Below are 14,881 nucleotides of genomic sequence, written 5' to 3' on the forward strand. Positions count from 1 at the left end.
TCTCTCTCTCTCTCTCTCTCTCTCTCTCTCTCTCTCTCTCTCTCTCTCTCTCTCTCTCTCTCTCTCTCTCTCTCTCTCTCTCTCTCTCTCTCTTTTCCCCCCCCTACCTGTGCCTCGTTAGCCTCATGTCTTTCACCTGTGTTGCTCCCACCCTGCTCGTTAGTCCCCGTGTGTGTATATATACCTGGTGTTTCTGTCTTGTCTTTGTCGGGTCATTGTTTATTGTCACCCAGTGTTGCAGTTTGTTCTCGTGTCTCCAGCCTTACTCACCGTGTCTCCCTGTTACCCTGCTCAGTTTTGGATTCTGGTTTTCACCCTTTTGGATTTCTGTTGGACAGCCTTGGTTTTTGGACTCTGTCATCAGCCACTCAGTTTGTAAGTGTGCTTGCCTTTGTTTGTTTGTTAAAACCCCTTGAACTGTACCTCCTTTGCCTTGCGTCCTGCATTTGGGTCCTCCAACCTGCTCAACCCTGCCTTCACCACCAAAATGTCACGCAGTCATCAGCGCACAAGTGACGACACCAACCTGCACACCGCACAAGCACAGTGACACCCACCGCCCGGCAGCCCCCCGTGTATCCTGCACGCGAGGTTGAGCAAATGAGAGAAAGCAAGCGGCAGAACACAATGGCTAAAGCCAGCAAAGAAAAACACCAGCAGCAAGTCCACGCTCGGCAGCAAGGGCCATGGTGCACCCGCCGATAAAAGTCGCACCGTGACACATCCAAGAGCTGACCCACCTACCGGCCACACGGGACCCTGAGCAGCAAGGCCGTAAACACCCCCCCCCCCACCACCACAAAGTGATAAAGTTGATCAGTTTTTTTTATAGCAGACATTCTCTCCATGCTAATGTGGTCTGTAAGGAGATTCCTATATTGGGTGATACTTAAATTCTTTTTGGCCTTCCAGTTCATGAGGATAGTTTTCTTGGTGATGCATAAGGCAGTAAGAAGCATGTATGATGTGTCAACCTCTATATTAATGTCACTTAGGTCCCCCAGCACGCAGAGTGAAACTGGGACGGTGTAAATTCTAATATTTTAAGACACTATATTTTTGATTTCAGTGAGCTCTAAGCTGTAATCAAGATAAAAAACTTTCATTAAAATATTTCACTTTAGTCTGTAATAAATCTAGAATATATGAAAGTTTCACTTTATGAGATGCACCTATATATAGTGACATAAATACATTGTTCCTTTCAAAGTATTTAAAGCAATTATAATAAAATGCATTTGGTATTATCACTTACAGTGTCATGTGCTGGTTGACGTGAGTTGTCATGTTGTGCTTCTGAAACAGCGCTTTCCATTCCTAAAGATGAATATGATAATCAATACAGATCAAAAAATTCACTTAATACGACTCAATAAGAGTACACTGGTATAAAGTACAAATCCAAAGACTGGAAATTAATTATTCAGATAAAATGTAGCGGCTGAGTTTAGTGAGGTACACAAAAGAACAACAAGCACTAAGGAGACTTTTCTTTTCTTTAGAATAGTATTATTAATCAGCTCATTAAAACTAAACAAAAAGTCTGATCATTTTATACTCTGGAACGTGTATTGTAAAGATCTATCTCATCTTGTACATAAAATGCATAAACACATTTAAATCTTATATGTCAAGAGAATTTTCATTTTTGCAATTATTTTTCTTGCTCACAACACTCACCTTCATCTTGTTTGTGTACTTTTCGTTTGCAGATGAGGACAACATTTCCAGCAACAGAAATTACCAAGCAGACAATTAATATCGCCATTGCAATGAATATTGAATGTGTTGTTTGCACTAGAAAACAAAGACAGTTATCAATCATGATGTCATCAGCATATTTTGAGAATTGCTGCCATTATTGAACACCAAGTCATACCAATTTCCACTTTAGTTCCTTCTCCAAAAAATATCTCTCCACATGTGGCCACAGCACAGTAGTAAGTCCCAGCATCAGAGGAGCTGATGTTCTTAGAGAAGCGATAAACACAGCTTTTCTGAGAGTCAGATCTCTTGTCACATTCATCATATCCATTTCCATCAGCGTAGATGATATCTGGATGAGATTTATCTGATCCGGCTCTGAACCAGTACACACTGTGATCTCCTGGACACGTCTTGTGGTCATAGTCAGAGAGGACTGAACACTGGAGAGTCATCGAGTCTCCTGGACGGTCTGGATCAGATACTGTCTGCCCCAGAATGACAGTATAGTTTGATGTCTTCTGAGTGTCTCCTGTGTGATACAAAACTGTTAAAAATGTTACATACTTAATCACAGTTTAACACTTTGTAAAAGTAGATCACACTGTTACCTTTTACTAACAGATATGTTCCACTCCATTCAGGATCAATCCACGCTGTTATTGCACAGTGATACATTCCCTCATCCTCTTGAATTGTCCTCAGAATGGTCAGATTGCTAAAATTCTTGTCAGTATTTACCTTAAATCTTGATTCAGAAAATGTAGGTGTATACTGAGGTTGTTTCCACAGTGTCATAATTAATTTCACCGTATCTCCGGCATGCTGCTTGTACCAGTGGAGCTTTCTATTGCTCAACTCTTCACCAGGCAAAACACATGTTAAGGTCGCTGATTCACCAAGTTGAACAGTGGTCACTGGAACCAACGTATCTGAGTAAAATGAAAACATACAATATATAATATAACAGTGTATGATGTGGAAATATTATGATGTAAGAAGGGGCATGTCCATACCCAGTCGGCATGTACATTCTTAATAATAAAACAACACTTACTTCCTTGATGAAGAACAAACAGTGTAACCCATAACAGGATCATCTTGACATTGTCTCTTGTTAAGAAACTTGTTGGTATTTCAGTGAGTGAAGGAGGTGAGATGGTCGTGATACATCAGACCATCAGATGCATCTCATTGGTTATCACAGAATATGCAAAGTGCACTTCCTGTCACATTGGTCTCATCCTGGTCTTTGTGCATATTACCTCTCTTTCATCCTTTATAACGTTGAGATTGTTTACTTTTGACTTTTGAACACACTGATTTTTTTCTTTGTGCTTGGACAAAGAAAAAAAAGAATATTATTGTATTGTATAATATTCATTATACATTAAATAAAAATATAATGTTAATTTCATGGTATAGGCTACTGTTATATATTTAGTTTAGCACTAGCATAGGCCTAATATTAATTCCATCTACAGCAGTTTCAGTTTTGTGGGTTGTTTTTATTAATGAAATCCTGCAAGAAACAGTCTACCTTGGCCTCTAATTTATTAATGCTAAGTACCAACTTGTAAAGAATCAGATGTGAGTGAAGTACTCTGAAGAGCCCTGCATCATCAATCCTGGATTCCTCGCTCTGTTGTTCTTCTTTTTCTTGTTTTATTGGCGGGTGCCATTGACTTTCTGTGACTAGGTGCATTCGAGATGACTGCGGCTGACTTTCACCGACTTGATATTCTAATGTGAGCTGCTGATGACTGCAGGGGTGGGGAATAAAACAGCGCCGTCAAGTGTGAGCTGACTGTGAGCTGAGATCAATGACTGATCCCACGGGAATTTACAAAGAAAATTGCCAGTCAAGAGTGTGCAGCCGCCTTGCTCCCGCGAGGTTTTAATGTCATGTGACATGGTGACGTTTTTCAGAGCCGGCGAAAGTTGGACAGAATTTCTAACCAGCATGCCTTATGTTAAGTCCTGCATGCATTATGTTAAGTCAGCGTTGCACAGTGCCGCATGAAGTCAAATGCACCTACTGTTACTGCTAATGTTTTATATACTCCCACTTGCTTTAGAGATGGAGGGGAATGTAGCAAACATTTCAAATACGCCAGGGTGCATGAAGTATGTCCTTCAGAGGAGATGAAAGCCAGGCTGAACCAATGCTCCCTCCCCAGACAAAGGGATGAAATTACAGTTTATCTTAAGGGTGGCATGAACGTGTGTTACAAATTTCATGAGGATGCTAGAAGAAAAGTCAGAGTATCACCAACAATATATGATTCATCCTCTTGGTATCTGGCTTTCACCAAATTTCAAAATAATCCATTTCACAGCTGTCAAGAAATTTCAGTAAAAGCCAAAAATGTCAACCTGCTGGTGGCCCTAGAGGAAAAGTTACGGTATCACCAAAGTCAGTAGCAAATAAAAAGACGGAAGAGAGGAAGGGGGTGTGACAGGAAGAAGGGTAAAAATAACAAAAGACTAAAGAAAAGAGCACAGAAAACAGCTGTGTGAGTCAAGTAAAGAAACAGTAATTGAGCCATCAAAGTAGAGAAGTCTAGTCAGTAAACCTTGATGAAAGCTCTTTTGAGGTTGTGCGGACTGCAGACTGTATTATTATCAGTAGCAGTGCTCACAGACCAGAATGAAAACATTGTTGTGGTTTTGATAACTGTAGCAGTAGAAGTACTGTGTTAATTGCAGTAGTAGTGCTCACAGACGTCCATTGGCCCCTGTCACGGAAGAGTTTGATATGTTGTGATGGACCAAGCAGTTAGGCAAGTTTGGCCCGTAAAAGAGGTAAAATAAACAGACCAAACTGAAAAATAAACTGAAGCTCTGAACATAACAAACTCAAAAATACAACTGACCTACTACAAGAGAAACAAAAGGGACTTCTATATACCGGCTGATCAAACCAGTTTTGACACACAAGGGGGGGAAAACCAATAACTCTACTATATAAACTACAAATAACAGCAAAACCAACTAAACACTTATTCCAAAAGAAATGTAATCTTACTTAACATTAACCAAACAAATATACTCAATATAAATCAAAACCCAAAGTATCTAAGCTACCCTTCCCGGACATAACAAGCAGTGGTAGTGTCCAATTAGGCCACCTCCCTTATAAAGCTTCTCCTGCTCCAGGCGTCACCCTTTAAAGCCAGCAAACTGTAAGGATCCTTCCAGGGTGTGGAATCCCCAACACTGGTAAACTCAAAGGAAAGTGGTTATAAAAACAGAAGGACAATCCAAAACTAACTAATTGTGCACGCTCCAAAAAGATAACCTTTCTACTATCATCTAAATAAAGTATAATGTATGTGAAACAAACCAAGTGTCCTGTATGATATTTTTACCTAAATAAATGTTTGCAACAAATGTATGTATAATGTGTCTGAAAAAGTAAATAAACCAATCCTAAGGAAAAATAACAGCATAAACTAAGGAAAAGTGTAAGTGTATGAGGTTATCGCTTTTAAGAGGGCTGTGTGGCCATCACATGTTATGCAGAAAATGCACTGGTTTAAGTCATGAGTTAGATGATGTCTCTCAGGCGCTGTCTCATGCTCTCACACCACCCAAACAATTCTTACGCCAAATACAGTAAGAGTAGTTATAACACAAACACTTTTTTTTTTTATATTATTATATTTTAAAAATGTTTCACATGTTTATTTGACAGGTACAAATAAATGAGACATTGCTTCATCAAGTATACAAAGTAGATGCCATGCATACAAGTTTCTAGCCATGACTAATTTGCAACCCCTGTCCCTGGTTAGGCTTTTAAAGTTATAACAGAAATAAGTGTTGAGTTTAAAATACTACAACCATGAAATGAAAACATCCAGTACACGCAATAAAGATATAGTTCTAGAACAAAACTGGACCCAGATAAAAAAATGGTCTCATTTGATGTGATTGCCTTGTTCACATGCATTCCCACCATTGAGGCAGTAGAAACAGAAAGGACACAACTGCTAAGACAACACCCTGAACAACAGAAGTAGCCTCAGCCTGAACCAGATCTGTAAACTTACTAGACCTCTGCCTAAACACCACCTATTTCCAGTACAATGGAGGATTCTACAGACAGAAGTATTGCTGTGTCATGGGCTCACTAGTAGCCATGAACTCCTTCAGAGGAAGAGCACCGAGCCACTGGTACAGGTATGTGGACAACACATGGGTCAAAATTAAAACCCAGGAAGTGCATGCCTTCACAGAACACATGTACTCTGTGGAAAGTAACATCAAGTTCACACAAGATATATCAACAGCAGCAGTTTGGCTTTCCTGGACTTTACTGTACAAATTGAAGAGGACAGGAGCAATACCAATACCTACTTTTTGATTCCCACCACCCACTGGAGCACAAGCTAGGTGTCATCAGAACCCTGCACCACCGAGCTGGGAACATACCAACATGTGCTGAAGCCCAAGAAAAGGAAAAGAACCGCCTAAATGGGAACTTCCAGCCTGCGGAGATCCTAAATGGACCTTTGTGAAAACAGTTGCAAGATACAGGAAAACACCAACACTAAGGGGGGTGAGGGAAAGAACAGTAGAAGTAGGAGTAGGAAGCCACAGTTGCCATGATAAGGAGAGAGAGAAAAAGGAGTGCCATGCCCCACAGGACAGACAGATGACAAAACAGAAACATAAGGGAGAGGGAAAACAGACAGAACACACTAGGGCCCCATTTCAGAAAGTGGGATAAGTGAAAACTATCAGTAAGTTCAGCCCAAGATAAGGGAAACTCAGGGTTTTCTGTTTCAGAGACCGAGATCACAAAAGAGTTTGATTTGTTATAGCAGATATGTAGCTTTTCTTCTCCACAGTGCTCATATGCGTCCTCTTGCTCCACCACTATCCTCTCAGATATGAACATTCAGCATTCACTAAGTATTTGAGCCATTTCAATTTCTTTTCAACCTACATTGTCAAATACATTCAAATTAAGAAAACTAATATTTTGAACTGATAATAAAAAAGCGGATTTTTCCTTTTGTTTGTAATTGAGTGTGTTGTTGTCTGTTGTATATATGTTGTGTTGTTTGTGTTGTAACTTGAATGCATATTCAGTTATAAGTAACAAAAAGCTCAGATGCATTTGTTTGAGAATAATTAACACAGTTAATTGTAGACAGTCGTATGCTTTAATAATCACTTACAAGGTTTTACCTTCAGCAGAACAAACAAATAACATACACAGAAACATAACACGATGAAAGGATCAACCTACAGTAACATACAGAACATAAAGAACTTTTGCAAATACTGGTAGGCACCATACATACACTTTAACAAGGGTGTAGGCTTGGTCTCAACATTTGCAGGGACCAAAAGAAGATATTTCATGTCACAAAACAATATCATTATTACAAAGTTTGCAGGGGAATACATTAGTCTACCATGTAATATACTTTTAAATATTTCTTATTTCCCCCTGATGGTCGAATTAACTCACTAGATCTGTCGCTAGTTGCTTTGCAGAAATAAAGTCTTTGAGGATCTGAAAAACGTAGGCAGCGGACCAAACCACAATGAGGCATATGAGGGGGGAGGCTTTTAAAATGCACTGGACTTGTAGTAGATGTATGCAGATGACACAATTATATATGTCTCAGCAAAAACCCCTTAGATTGGATGATTTCCGAAGAACTGGACCGTGTATCAGAGTGGCTCTGAAATAATCATCTTACCCTGAACTATGATAACAGTCTCTATGTACTTTTCAATAAAAAGAAAGGTCAATGAAAATTTCAGAATAAAGATTGACAAGAAGGAGATAGGTAGATGAGGTACATCAATTTAATTTTTTAGGGGTTACTTTAGATTCTCATCTTAAGTTTGATAGACATGTAAAGAGACTGCACAGAACTGTCAGACAAATTTAAACTGCTTCCATTTAATAGGACAATATATACCCCTTAAGGCAGCACAGCAGTTTATGCATTCTATATTTTCTCATTTATGGTATTGCATAACTGTTTGGGGTCAGGCCAACTAAACAACAATTACATCTATTATGTTATTATATAAACAGGCACTAAAAGTTATGGACCAGAAATTTGTAAGATGGCACCACTGCCTCATTCTACGGAAGCATAATATATTAGACTATTAGACAGTTTTGTAAATCTTTCATTTCTAAAACTAATTTTTAAGTGTGTGAACAACCTTGCATCAGGAATATTCTGTCAACTAGAGAAACAAAAGAGTGGAATAAGAACTAGAGGCACAGTAAGTGGAAACTGTATAGCAGCAAAATGTAGAACAAAATTTGGTCAGACATCGTTTTCAGTAAGAGGCATACATCTGTAGAACGCTTTACCATCCGAAATTAAAACATTGACAGAACTCAAGGTTTTTAATACACATTTAAAACAATGGCTGAAACTCAAACAATTCTTTGAACACTGACTATACAGGATACAATACAATGGATACAAACATAAGGTTGCATATGTTAGCATACACAGACGCATATGCACACTTCTTATTTTGTGTTCTTGTATTAAATGTTTCTAGACTCTGTTTTATAGTGATTTCTACATCTACTTAAGCCCATATCTTATTTCATGTACGGGATGTATTTATTGTATGTATTGTAATGGTTGTCAATTTCAAACACAATACTCTGTAATTTTATTTTTATGTGTTGCAAATACAATTACTAGACACTGACAGTGATTATTTTTTCATTTTTGGAGACAAACAACTATTGCTAGAGAGAGTTAAATAGTTGCTGGATATTGGAAGGGACATGTCCCTACAATACCTGCTAAACTTTATGCCCTTGCACTTATATATGTATGCTCACTCAAGTTTAGAACTTATTAAATTTATTCAGACTCTCAGAAGTCAGTCCTATAAACCAACCTACAGGTTTGCATGGACACGCTGGTTGTCAGCATCTAACTTGAGAGTACAGACTTTCCTCAGTCTTCAACTCTTTCTGCTTCCTTCCTCTTGTGTCTTTCTTTCCAGTGAAATGCAACGCAGCATAGTTCAAATTATCTTCACCTTCAGACTGGGCAGGAAATGAAAGGCTCATTATGTATCATGTTGTTATATGGTGCTGTCAAATAACAAGAAATGTGATTTGGTTAACACCACTTACATTATCATGTACTGGTTGGCTCGAGTTGTCATGTCTTGCTGATGAAGAGTCGCTTTCTATTCCTAAGAATGAATGAAAACAGGGATATTATGTTCTTAATGACTTTTCATTTACTTGTGATTTAACATGTTTTAATTAAAAACTAATAACAAAAAAGTCATTATTGTTGGACACCTTGACATTGTGTACTGCAAAGGAAAAATTTTGGGATACTTTAGAGTTTAGTGAGCACACATGGAACAACCATGGTTCAGTGTTCAAAATTGTGTAAAATGGGAATACAAAATATCTGCTGATTAATAAAGTGCAAAATAACAACCATATACAGATATCTTTTATTTATCCCAGAATATGAGGTTCAGTTGAGTTTGTCCTGTTCTGTGTGATGTTACATTTCCAAAGAAGTATTAACAATTTGTTTCAGTCAACACTTACCTTTAAACTGTTCACATACTGTTTTTGGAGTTCGGTAAAAGATGAAAACAATATTTCCAATCATAGAAATTACCAAGCAGACTATTGCTATCACCAGTGCAATAAATTCAGAATTTTCTGTCCGCTCTAGACAACAAAGAAAAAAACGGATTAATGATAATATTAGCATGTTGTGAATATCCCTCCAGTATTGAGCCCAGAATCATACCGATTTGTAATTTTGTTCCAGCTCCCAATAATATCTTCCCACATGTGGCCACAGCACAGTAGAAAGTCCCATCATCAGAGGAGCTGATGTTCTTAGAGAAGCGATAAACACAGCTTCTCTGAGAGTCAGACCTCTTGTCACATTCATTATGTCCATTTCCATCGGTGTAGATGATGTCTGGATGAGAATGATCTGATCCGGCTTTGAACCAGTACACACTGTGATCTCCTGGACACATTTTATTTTCAGATTCAGAGAGGACTGAACACTGTAGAGTTATTGAGTGTCCTGGATGGTCTGGATCAGATACTGTCATCCCCTGAATGACAGTATAATTTGATGTCCGGTGAGTGTTGCCTGTTTGTTATAACACTGTGTTAAAAGTTTGGAAACTGCACGCATATTTGAAAAAATATTAAAAGATTTAAGGATTTATGAATAGTTACAAGTTAAGACTTAATATTAGAATAACATATAATGATTTGAGATGACACTGATATAATAACAAATTTCTTCCTAAGTGAAACCTCCACATTGACAAAACAGAGTAATTTACCTGACACAACATTTCAATTTCTAAAACACCATATACATTCTAATATGACATTGAATTGAATATTGTTCTCAACAATTGTTAAGAAGACTTAACACAGTAACTTGTTAAAGTGATTCCAAAATATAGCAAAATCACATTATTACCTTTTAATGACAAATAGGTGGCACTCCAAGTAATCTTAGACCAATCCATTACTGCACAGTGATACATTCCCTCATCTTCTTGAATTGTCCTGAAAATGGTCAGATTGCTAATATTCTCATAAACTTTTACTTCCAATCTTGAGGCAGGAAACTCTTGTCTGTACACAGGGTTTGTATTTTTCCGCAGTGTCACAATTAATTTCAGATTATCCCCGGCACTCTGCTTGTACCAGTGGTGATCTCTACGGTTCAGCTCATTACCAGGCAAAACACATGTGAAGGTCGCAGGTTCACCAAGTTGAACTGTGGTCACTGGAGTCAGTGTATCTAGATTAAATGAAAATACATGGAACAGTAAATGATAAATAGTGTAGTAACTATGTAATGCAGATACAGATAAATAACTGAAAATAATTGGTCATTATTATATATCACTTACATCCCTGATGAAGCAGGAGCAGTGTAACCCATAACAGGGTCATCTTGACACTGTCTCACACTGTGACTTGTTGGTTATTTAGTAAGTGAAGGTTGTGACATGGTGTTGATGGGTCAAAATGTCAAATGCTTCTGATTGGTTATCACAGTATACATTCGAAGTGCATTTCCTGTCACACTGCTTTTGTCCTCACTTTCATCTGTTCACTAAGCCATTTGACTCATAGAAATAAACGTTTTTCTGAATTAAGGATGTTTATGCTGGTTTCAACATAAAGTGCTTTTCATGTTTAGATGGTCTAATCTGTGTTCACTCAGTCTTTTGATTCTGAATTTGTTCTTTTCTTGATTTAGTGTTGGTATAATGTAGGTTAGTATTCTCTATTGGGCACTTACTAACAGCCCCATCATGGTTACTATTACTGCATGTGTTACCTAGTGCTTCTGTTTTTCTAACTGACTGCTGTTCAGTGTGTAATATTTCTGAGGCTCTATTGACAGAAATGCAATTTAAGATCCATAACTATGTTTTCAGTGGTGTGTAAAGACCTTACATAATGAACCATTATGTTTTTATTACCTTAGAATGAGACATTTGTATCTACATAACCGCGGGCACCCCCTGCTGTGGAGGTTGCTGTATTTTGTCGTCATGTTTCTATTGTAGCTACCAACGAACAAACAGCACTACAGAGCGTGTTTCGTCATCACGGCGTTCTTCTTCTGCTTGTATAATTCCGGTAGTGTAGACGCCCGTCACTACATTGAATACGTCACTACATTGAATACGTTCAAAGAAGAAGAAGAGGGAATAATAATAATCGTACTATAAAGTCTCCAAGTAGTCTTCTGGTTTATTAGAAGTAAGAAGAGAAGTAACATTTGGACAACTGAAGGAGCACACGCGTGTTATTTAGCACGAAAGCCAACAGCCAGCGGGACAGACTGCCAGCTGATGGCAGAAATCACGGATTTTGTGGATTTTCCCAGATGGAAGGCTATAACGTTATTGTGGGCGGTGCTGAAGTTGTCTGTTTTCTGCTGGACAGGTAATTAACTTTGTTTGTCCGACTTTAGCAAGCAAAAGAAAACTATTGGTTGATAGCTTTAGCTAGAAGCTGACCATAATCACAGAGAGCCAAGTTTCCCCTGTCAGTGGTGTGCAATATGGGTTAATTTTATGGCACCTACTTATTTTTCAGCCTGTGGTTTGGCTTTGCCGGTTACTTAGCGAGACAATCAGCTGATCAGTAATGTTAATTGGCAATAAAACCGTAACGTTAGCTTAGAGCATGGAAGCATCAGCCAGTCTGTTGACATCCCTCTCCAGGATGGTAAGAGAGGGGTAGGATGTGGGGGGTGATGAATGGTGTCAGGTCTGTCCCATTGTCTTTCAAAGCGACAGTAAAACTGGTTCAACTTGTTGGCAAGGCGTGAATCGTTCATGGAGTGGGGGGATTTAGGTTTGTTGATGGTAATTTGTCTGAAGCCGCTCCAGACAGAAGCAGAGTCATTTTTTGAGAACTGGTGTTTAGCATCTCACACCGCCTTGCTAAACCTGTACTTTGACTCCTTAAACCTGGCCCGGTCACCACTCCTAAATGCCTCTTCCTTTACCAACCTCAGCTGCCTGAGTTTGGCTGTGAACCAGGGTTTGTCATTGTTATAACTCACCCTGGTGCATGTTGGTATACAGCTGTCCTTACAGAAGCTGATGTAGGACATCACAGCCTCTGTATATTCATCCAGACTTTTGGTAGCAGTTCTGAAAACATCCCAGTCAGTGCAGTCTAAATTTCATGGCAATCCATGTAGGAGCTGGAAGAGGAGATATTTCACTCAAACCACAAATGTCAATCTCACTGTAACTGGGGTTATGCCATTACTTATTTTACCAGAAGTAAAAAATCCTGTATGTTTTATTTCTACTGCGCCCTCAGGTCACCTGCAGTCTTCCAACACCCTGTGCTTCTCACCAGTATACTGCTGGCTGGCCTGGATTACAACCACCATGTCCACAGACCAGCCAGGAGAAAAGCTAATGACACAATTCAGTATGTTGCATTATGAGTACTCTTGTGCATTTTACTCAATACATTTATAAGTGATGAGTCAAAAAATATTAAACAGTATGAGGAATACAGATAGATGGTGCTGATTGATTGTTATTGATTGCGTTTTATGTGGAAATAGTTTATGTGGGAATAGTTTACTAATTACTCTATAAGAGAACAATGTCAGGTGTTCTGACATCCTTTCGGTATTATCAGGTACAGCAAGGTGTACAACAAAAAGTCCAGGAAGTGGAGCTTGTACTAATTGAAGTGGGAGAAGGACTACAGTTACATCACAGACCTCCAGAGTGCCATCCTCCTCCTCCGGTTGTCGACTGCTGAGGAGATGCCTAGAACCAGACCTGATGATCCTTGTCATCATGGGGTCAGTCAGGTGTCCCTGCCCCATCTGTGTTGCTAGATATAGCAAAATATAAAACAAAAAGTAATATGGTTGGTTTTGAAATGTGGTAATCATGTCAGAGGTGACTGTGATATATTTAATCATCTCCACAGCAGCGATACGATGCTACTAGTAAAGTCTGAACTGTCTTCATAATCAGTCAAGATACATCTGGACACACCTTGTTTCTTCCTGTATATACTTATTTTTATTGATGTTTTAAAAATTTGTGATATAAGTTGTAGTTTTAGTAGTATATAATAAAAATAAACAAGTGTTATACCACATTTGGATGTCATTATTTCAGACACAAGACATAAATGTAGTTGCTTGATTGTTTATGCTGCAAGTGTAAAGAAAAGGCATTTATCAGAGCTTGGCTCTGGGGTGCAGTCCTCATCAGAGACAATAATGTTGTCACCATGGAAGGTCTAATTTGCATGTTATGAGTCTAACACGAAATACACGTTTGTATAGTATAACTGATGGAAACGGGAAAATGTGGATCAGCCTGTTCCCAGTAGCTTCCCAGTGTTACCGCAGCTGAACAGTTAGCTAGCCAACTCGTTACTGATTAAAACTCGGTCTTTTTAAACCTATCCAATAATAACATGCTAGATTGATAGTGAGTACTAACAGCCTGGTTAGTTGTTTATTTTCATAATGATAAAGTTAGATGTTTTCTTACCCCTGATGTGAGCCGCTGCTCTCCACTTGTCACATTGTCCTCGTCCTCCTGAGGTGTCGTCAACGCCCGTTCACGTGTTTTGGGGGCGTGGCTTTGGAAGGAGCCCAGAAGGGAGGTGGTGGGACTTTCTCTGTTGGATACTTTCAAAATCCAGCAGTTTCTGGCTGGTTTCTCAAACTTAACTTTAATGGATCACTTAAGTCAGAAGGATGAATCCTCTGGAGATCATAAATGTCTTTAACAAATGTCATAACAGTCCATCTGATAGTTGTTGAGATATTTCAGTCTGAACCAAAGTCAGAATCATAATCATAATCAAAAAGAGCTTTATTGCCCAGTTATATTTTACACATACGAGGTGGATGTAAAGTAAAGTGGTGGACTGACACCTTTAATAGACCAACTTTACCATTCATAGAATTGTACCACTATCATGGTTAAAAAGTATACTGAGGGCTCTATTTTTAATGCAGTGCAACGTCTAACCAAAGCAGCTTTCTGACAGTTCGAATAAATGATTTTATTTGTTAATGCTTGTCATCCCAACCATTCATTGGGGACGCTGGCAGTCACTCACAGTTGGGGTGCTGACAGAAGGTCAGTCTATGACGTCATACTAAATGGAGTGCTATATTCATGTTGCTTGTTCAATTTGAATGGCCAGAATAACATCTAATAGTTATTAAGAGCAACCACAGCAACTGCACTGTCAACAGCAGGAACTAACGCTTGAAAACTGAAGAAGACAGAGAGACAGTGCCTGGACGAGAGCGAGATGAGACTCACAACCAATTCATCATAATTTATAATAATGCAGTTTATAATTATCCAGTGAGGAAAAGAAGTTTCATAGAGGAGACAAGCATTTATATTACGTGGATCTATCTGTCTGTTTGTCACTGTTAACAGAGACTCCAGTCTGCGATGTAGATATTGCAATTCACCGATAAACCACAGGACTGTAGAGTAGCATTAGGTTCCATGAAGTGTTCAAAGGACATTTTAGCCTATATCATGTTGACACTGATTCCATATTCATGCTCTCACTCAGGGACGTGCACAGGAATTTTGAAGGGCAGTTGCTCTGACCTGAAAAAAGGCACCCCGCCCC

At 38.8% G+C, this 14,881-nt stretch overlaps 3 protein-coding genes across 3 annotated transcripts in view; 1 reads left to right on the top strand and 2 right to left on the bottom strand.

The window, feature by feature from the left end:
• The window catches only part of LOC123957088, a 5,887-nt gene extending 3,083 nt beyond the window's left edge, over positions 1-2,804 (bottom strand). Inside the window, exons 1-5 of the mRNA XM_046029663.1 lie at positions 2,762-2,804; positions 2,316-2,636; positions 1,880-2,236; positions 1,681-1,797; positions 1,256-1,317 (exon numbers count right to left, since the gene is read on the bottom strand). Of these exons, the coding sequence (XP_045885619.1) occupies positions 1,256-1,317; positions 1,681-1,797; positions 1,880-2,236; positions 2,316-2,636; positions 2,762-2,804 (900 nt within the window). The remainder of the gene's footprint in view (positions 1-1,255; positions 1,318-1,680; positions 1,798-1,879; positions 2,237-2,315; positions 2,637-2,761) is intronic.
• A 5,543-nt stretch (positions 2,805-8,347) lies between these two features.
• Positions 8,348-10,669, bottom strand: LOC123957087. The gene is made up of 6 exons (XM_046029662.1): positions 10,627-10,669; positions 10,188-10,514; positions 9,489-9,845; positions 9,281-9,406; positions 8,846-8,907; positions 8,348-8,755 (listed from the first exon to the last, which is right to left on the bottom strand). Exons 1-6 carry the CDS (start codon positions 10,667-10,669, stop codon positions 8,633-8,635), a joined length of 1,038 nt encoding a protein of 345 aa, XP_045885618.1. The 3' UTR covers positions 8,348-8,632.
• A 3,631-nt stretch (positions 10,670-14,300) lies between these two features.
• Positions 14,301-14,881, top strand: part of LOC123957299 — a 2,136-nt gene continuing 1,555 nt past the window's right edge. Inside the window, exon 1 of the mRNA XM_046029994.1 lies at positions 14,301-14,367. Within this exon, the coding sequence (XP_045885950.1) occupies positions 14,301-14,367 (67 nt within the window). The remainder of the gene's footprint in view (positions 14,368-14,881) is intronic.

Source organism: Micropterus dolomieu, linkage group LG19 (assembly GCF_021292245.1).
Source record: "Micropterus dolomieu isolate WLL.071019.BEF.003 ecotype Adirondacks linkage group LG19, ASM2129224v1, whole genome shotgun sequence".
NCBI classification, from domain to species: Eukaryota; Metazoa; Chordata; class Actinopteri; order Centrarchiformes; family Centrarchidae; genus Micropterus; species Micropterus dolomieu.

Coding starts and splice junctions, on each gene's coding strand:
- LOC123957087 (XM_046029662.1), bottom strand. CDS start 10,669: ATGACCCTGTTATGGGTTACACTGCTCCTGCTTCATCAGGGAT. Junction 10,515..10,626: donor GCTCCTGCTTCATCAGGGAT/GTAAGTGATATA, acceptor CATTTAATCTAG/ATACACTGACTCCAGTGACC. Junction 8,908..9,280: donor AGTATGTGAACAGTTTAAAG/GTAAGTGTTGAC, acceptor ATTCATTCTTAG/GAATAGAAAGCGACTCTTCA.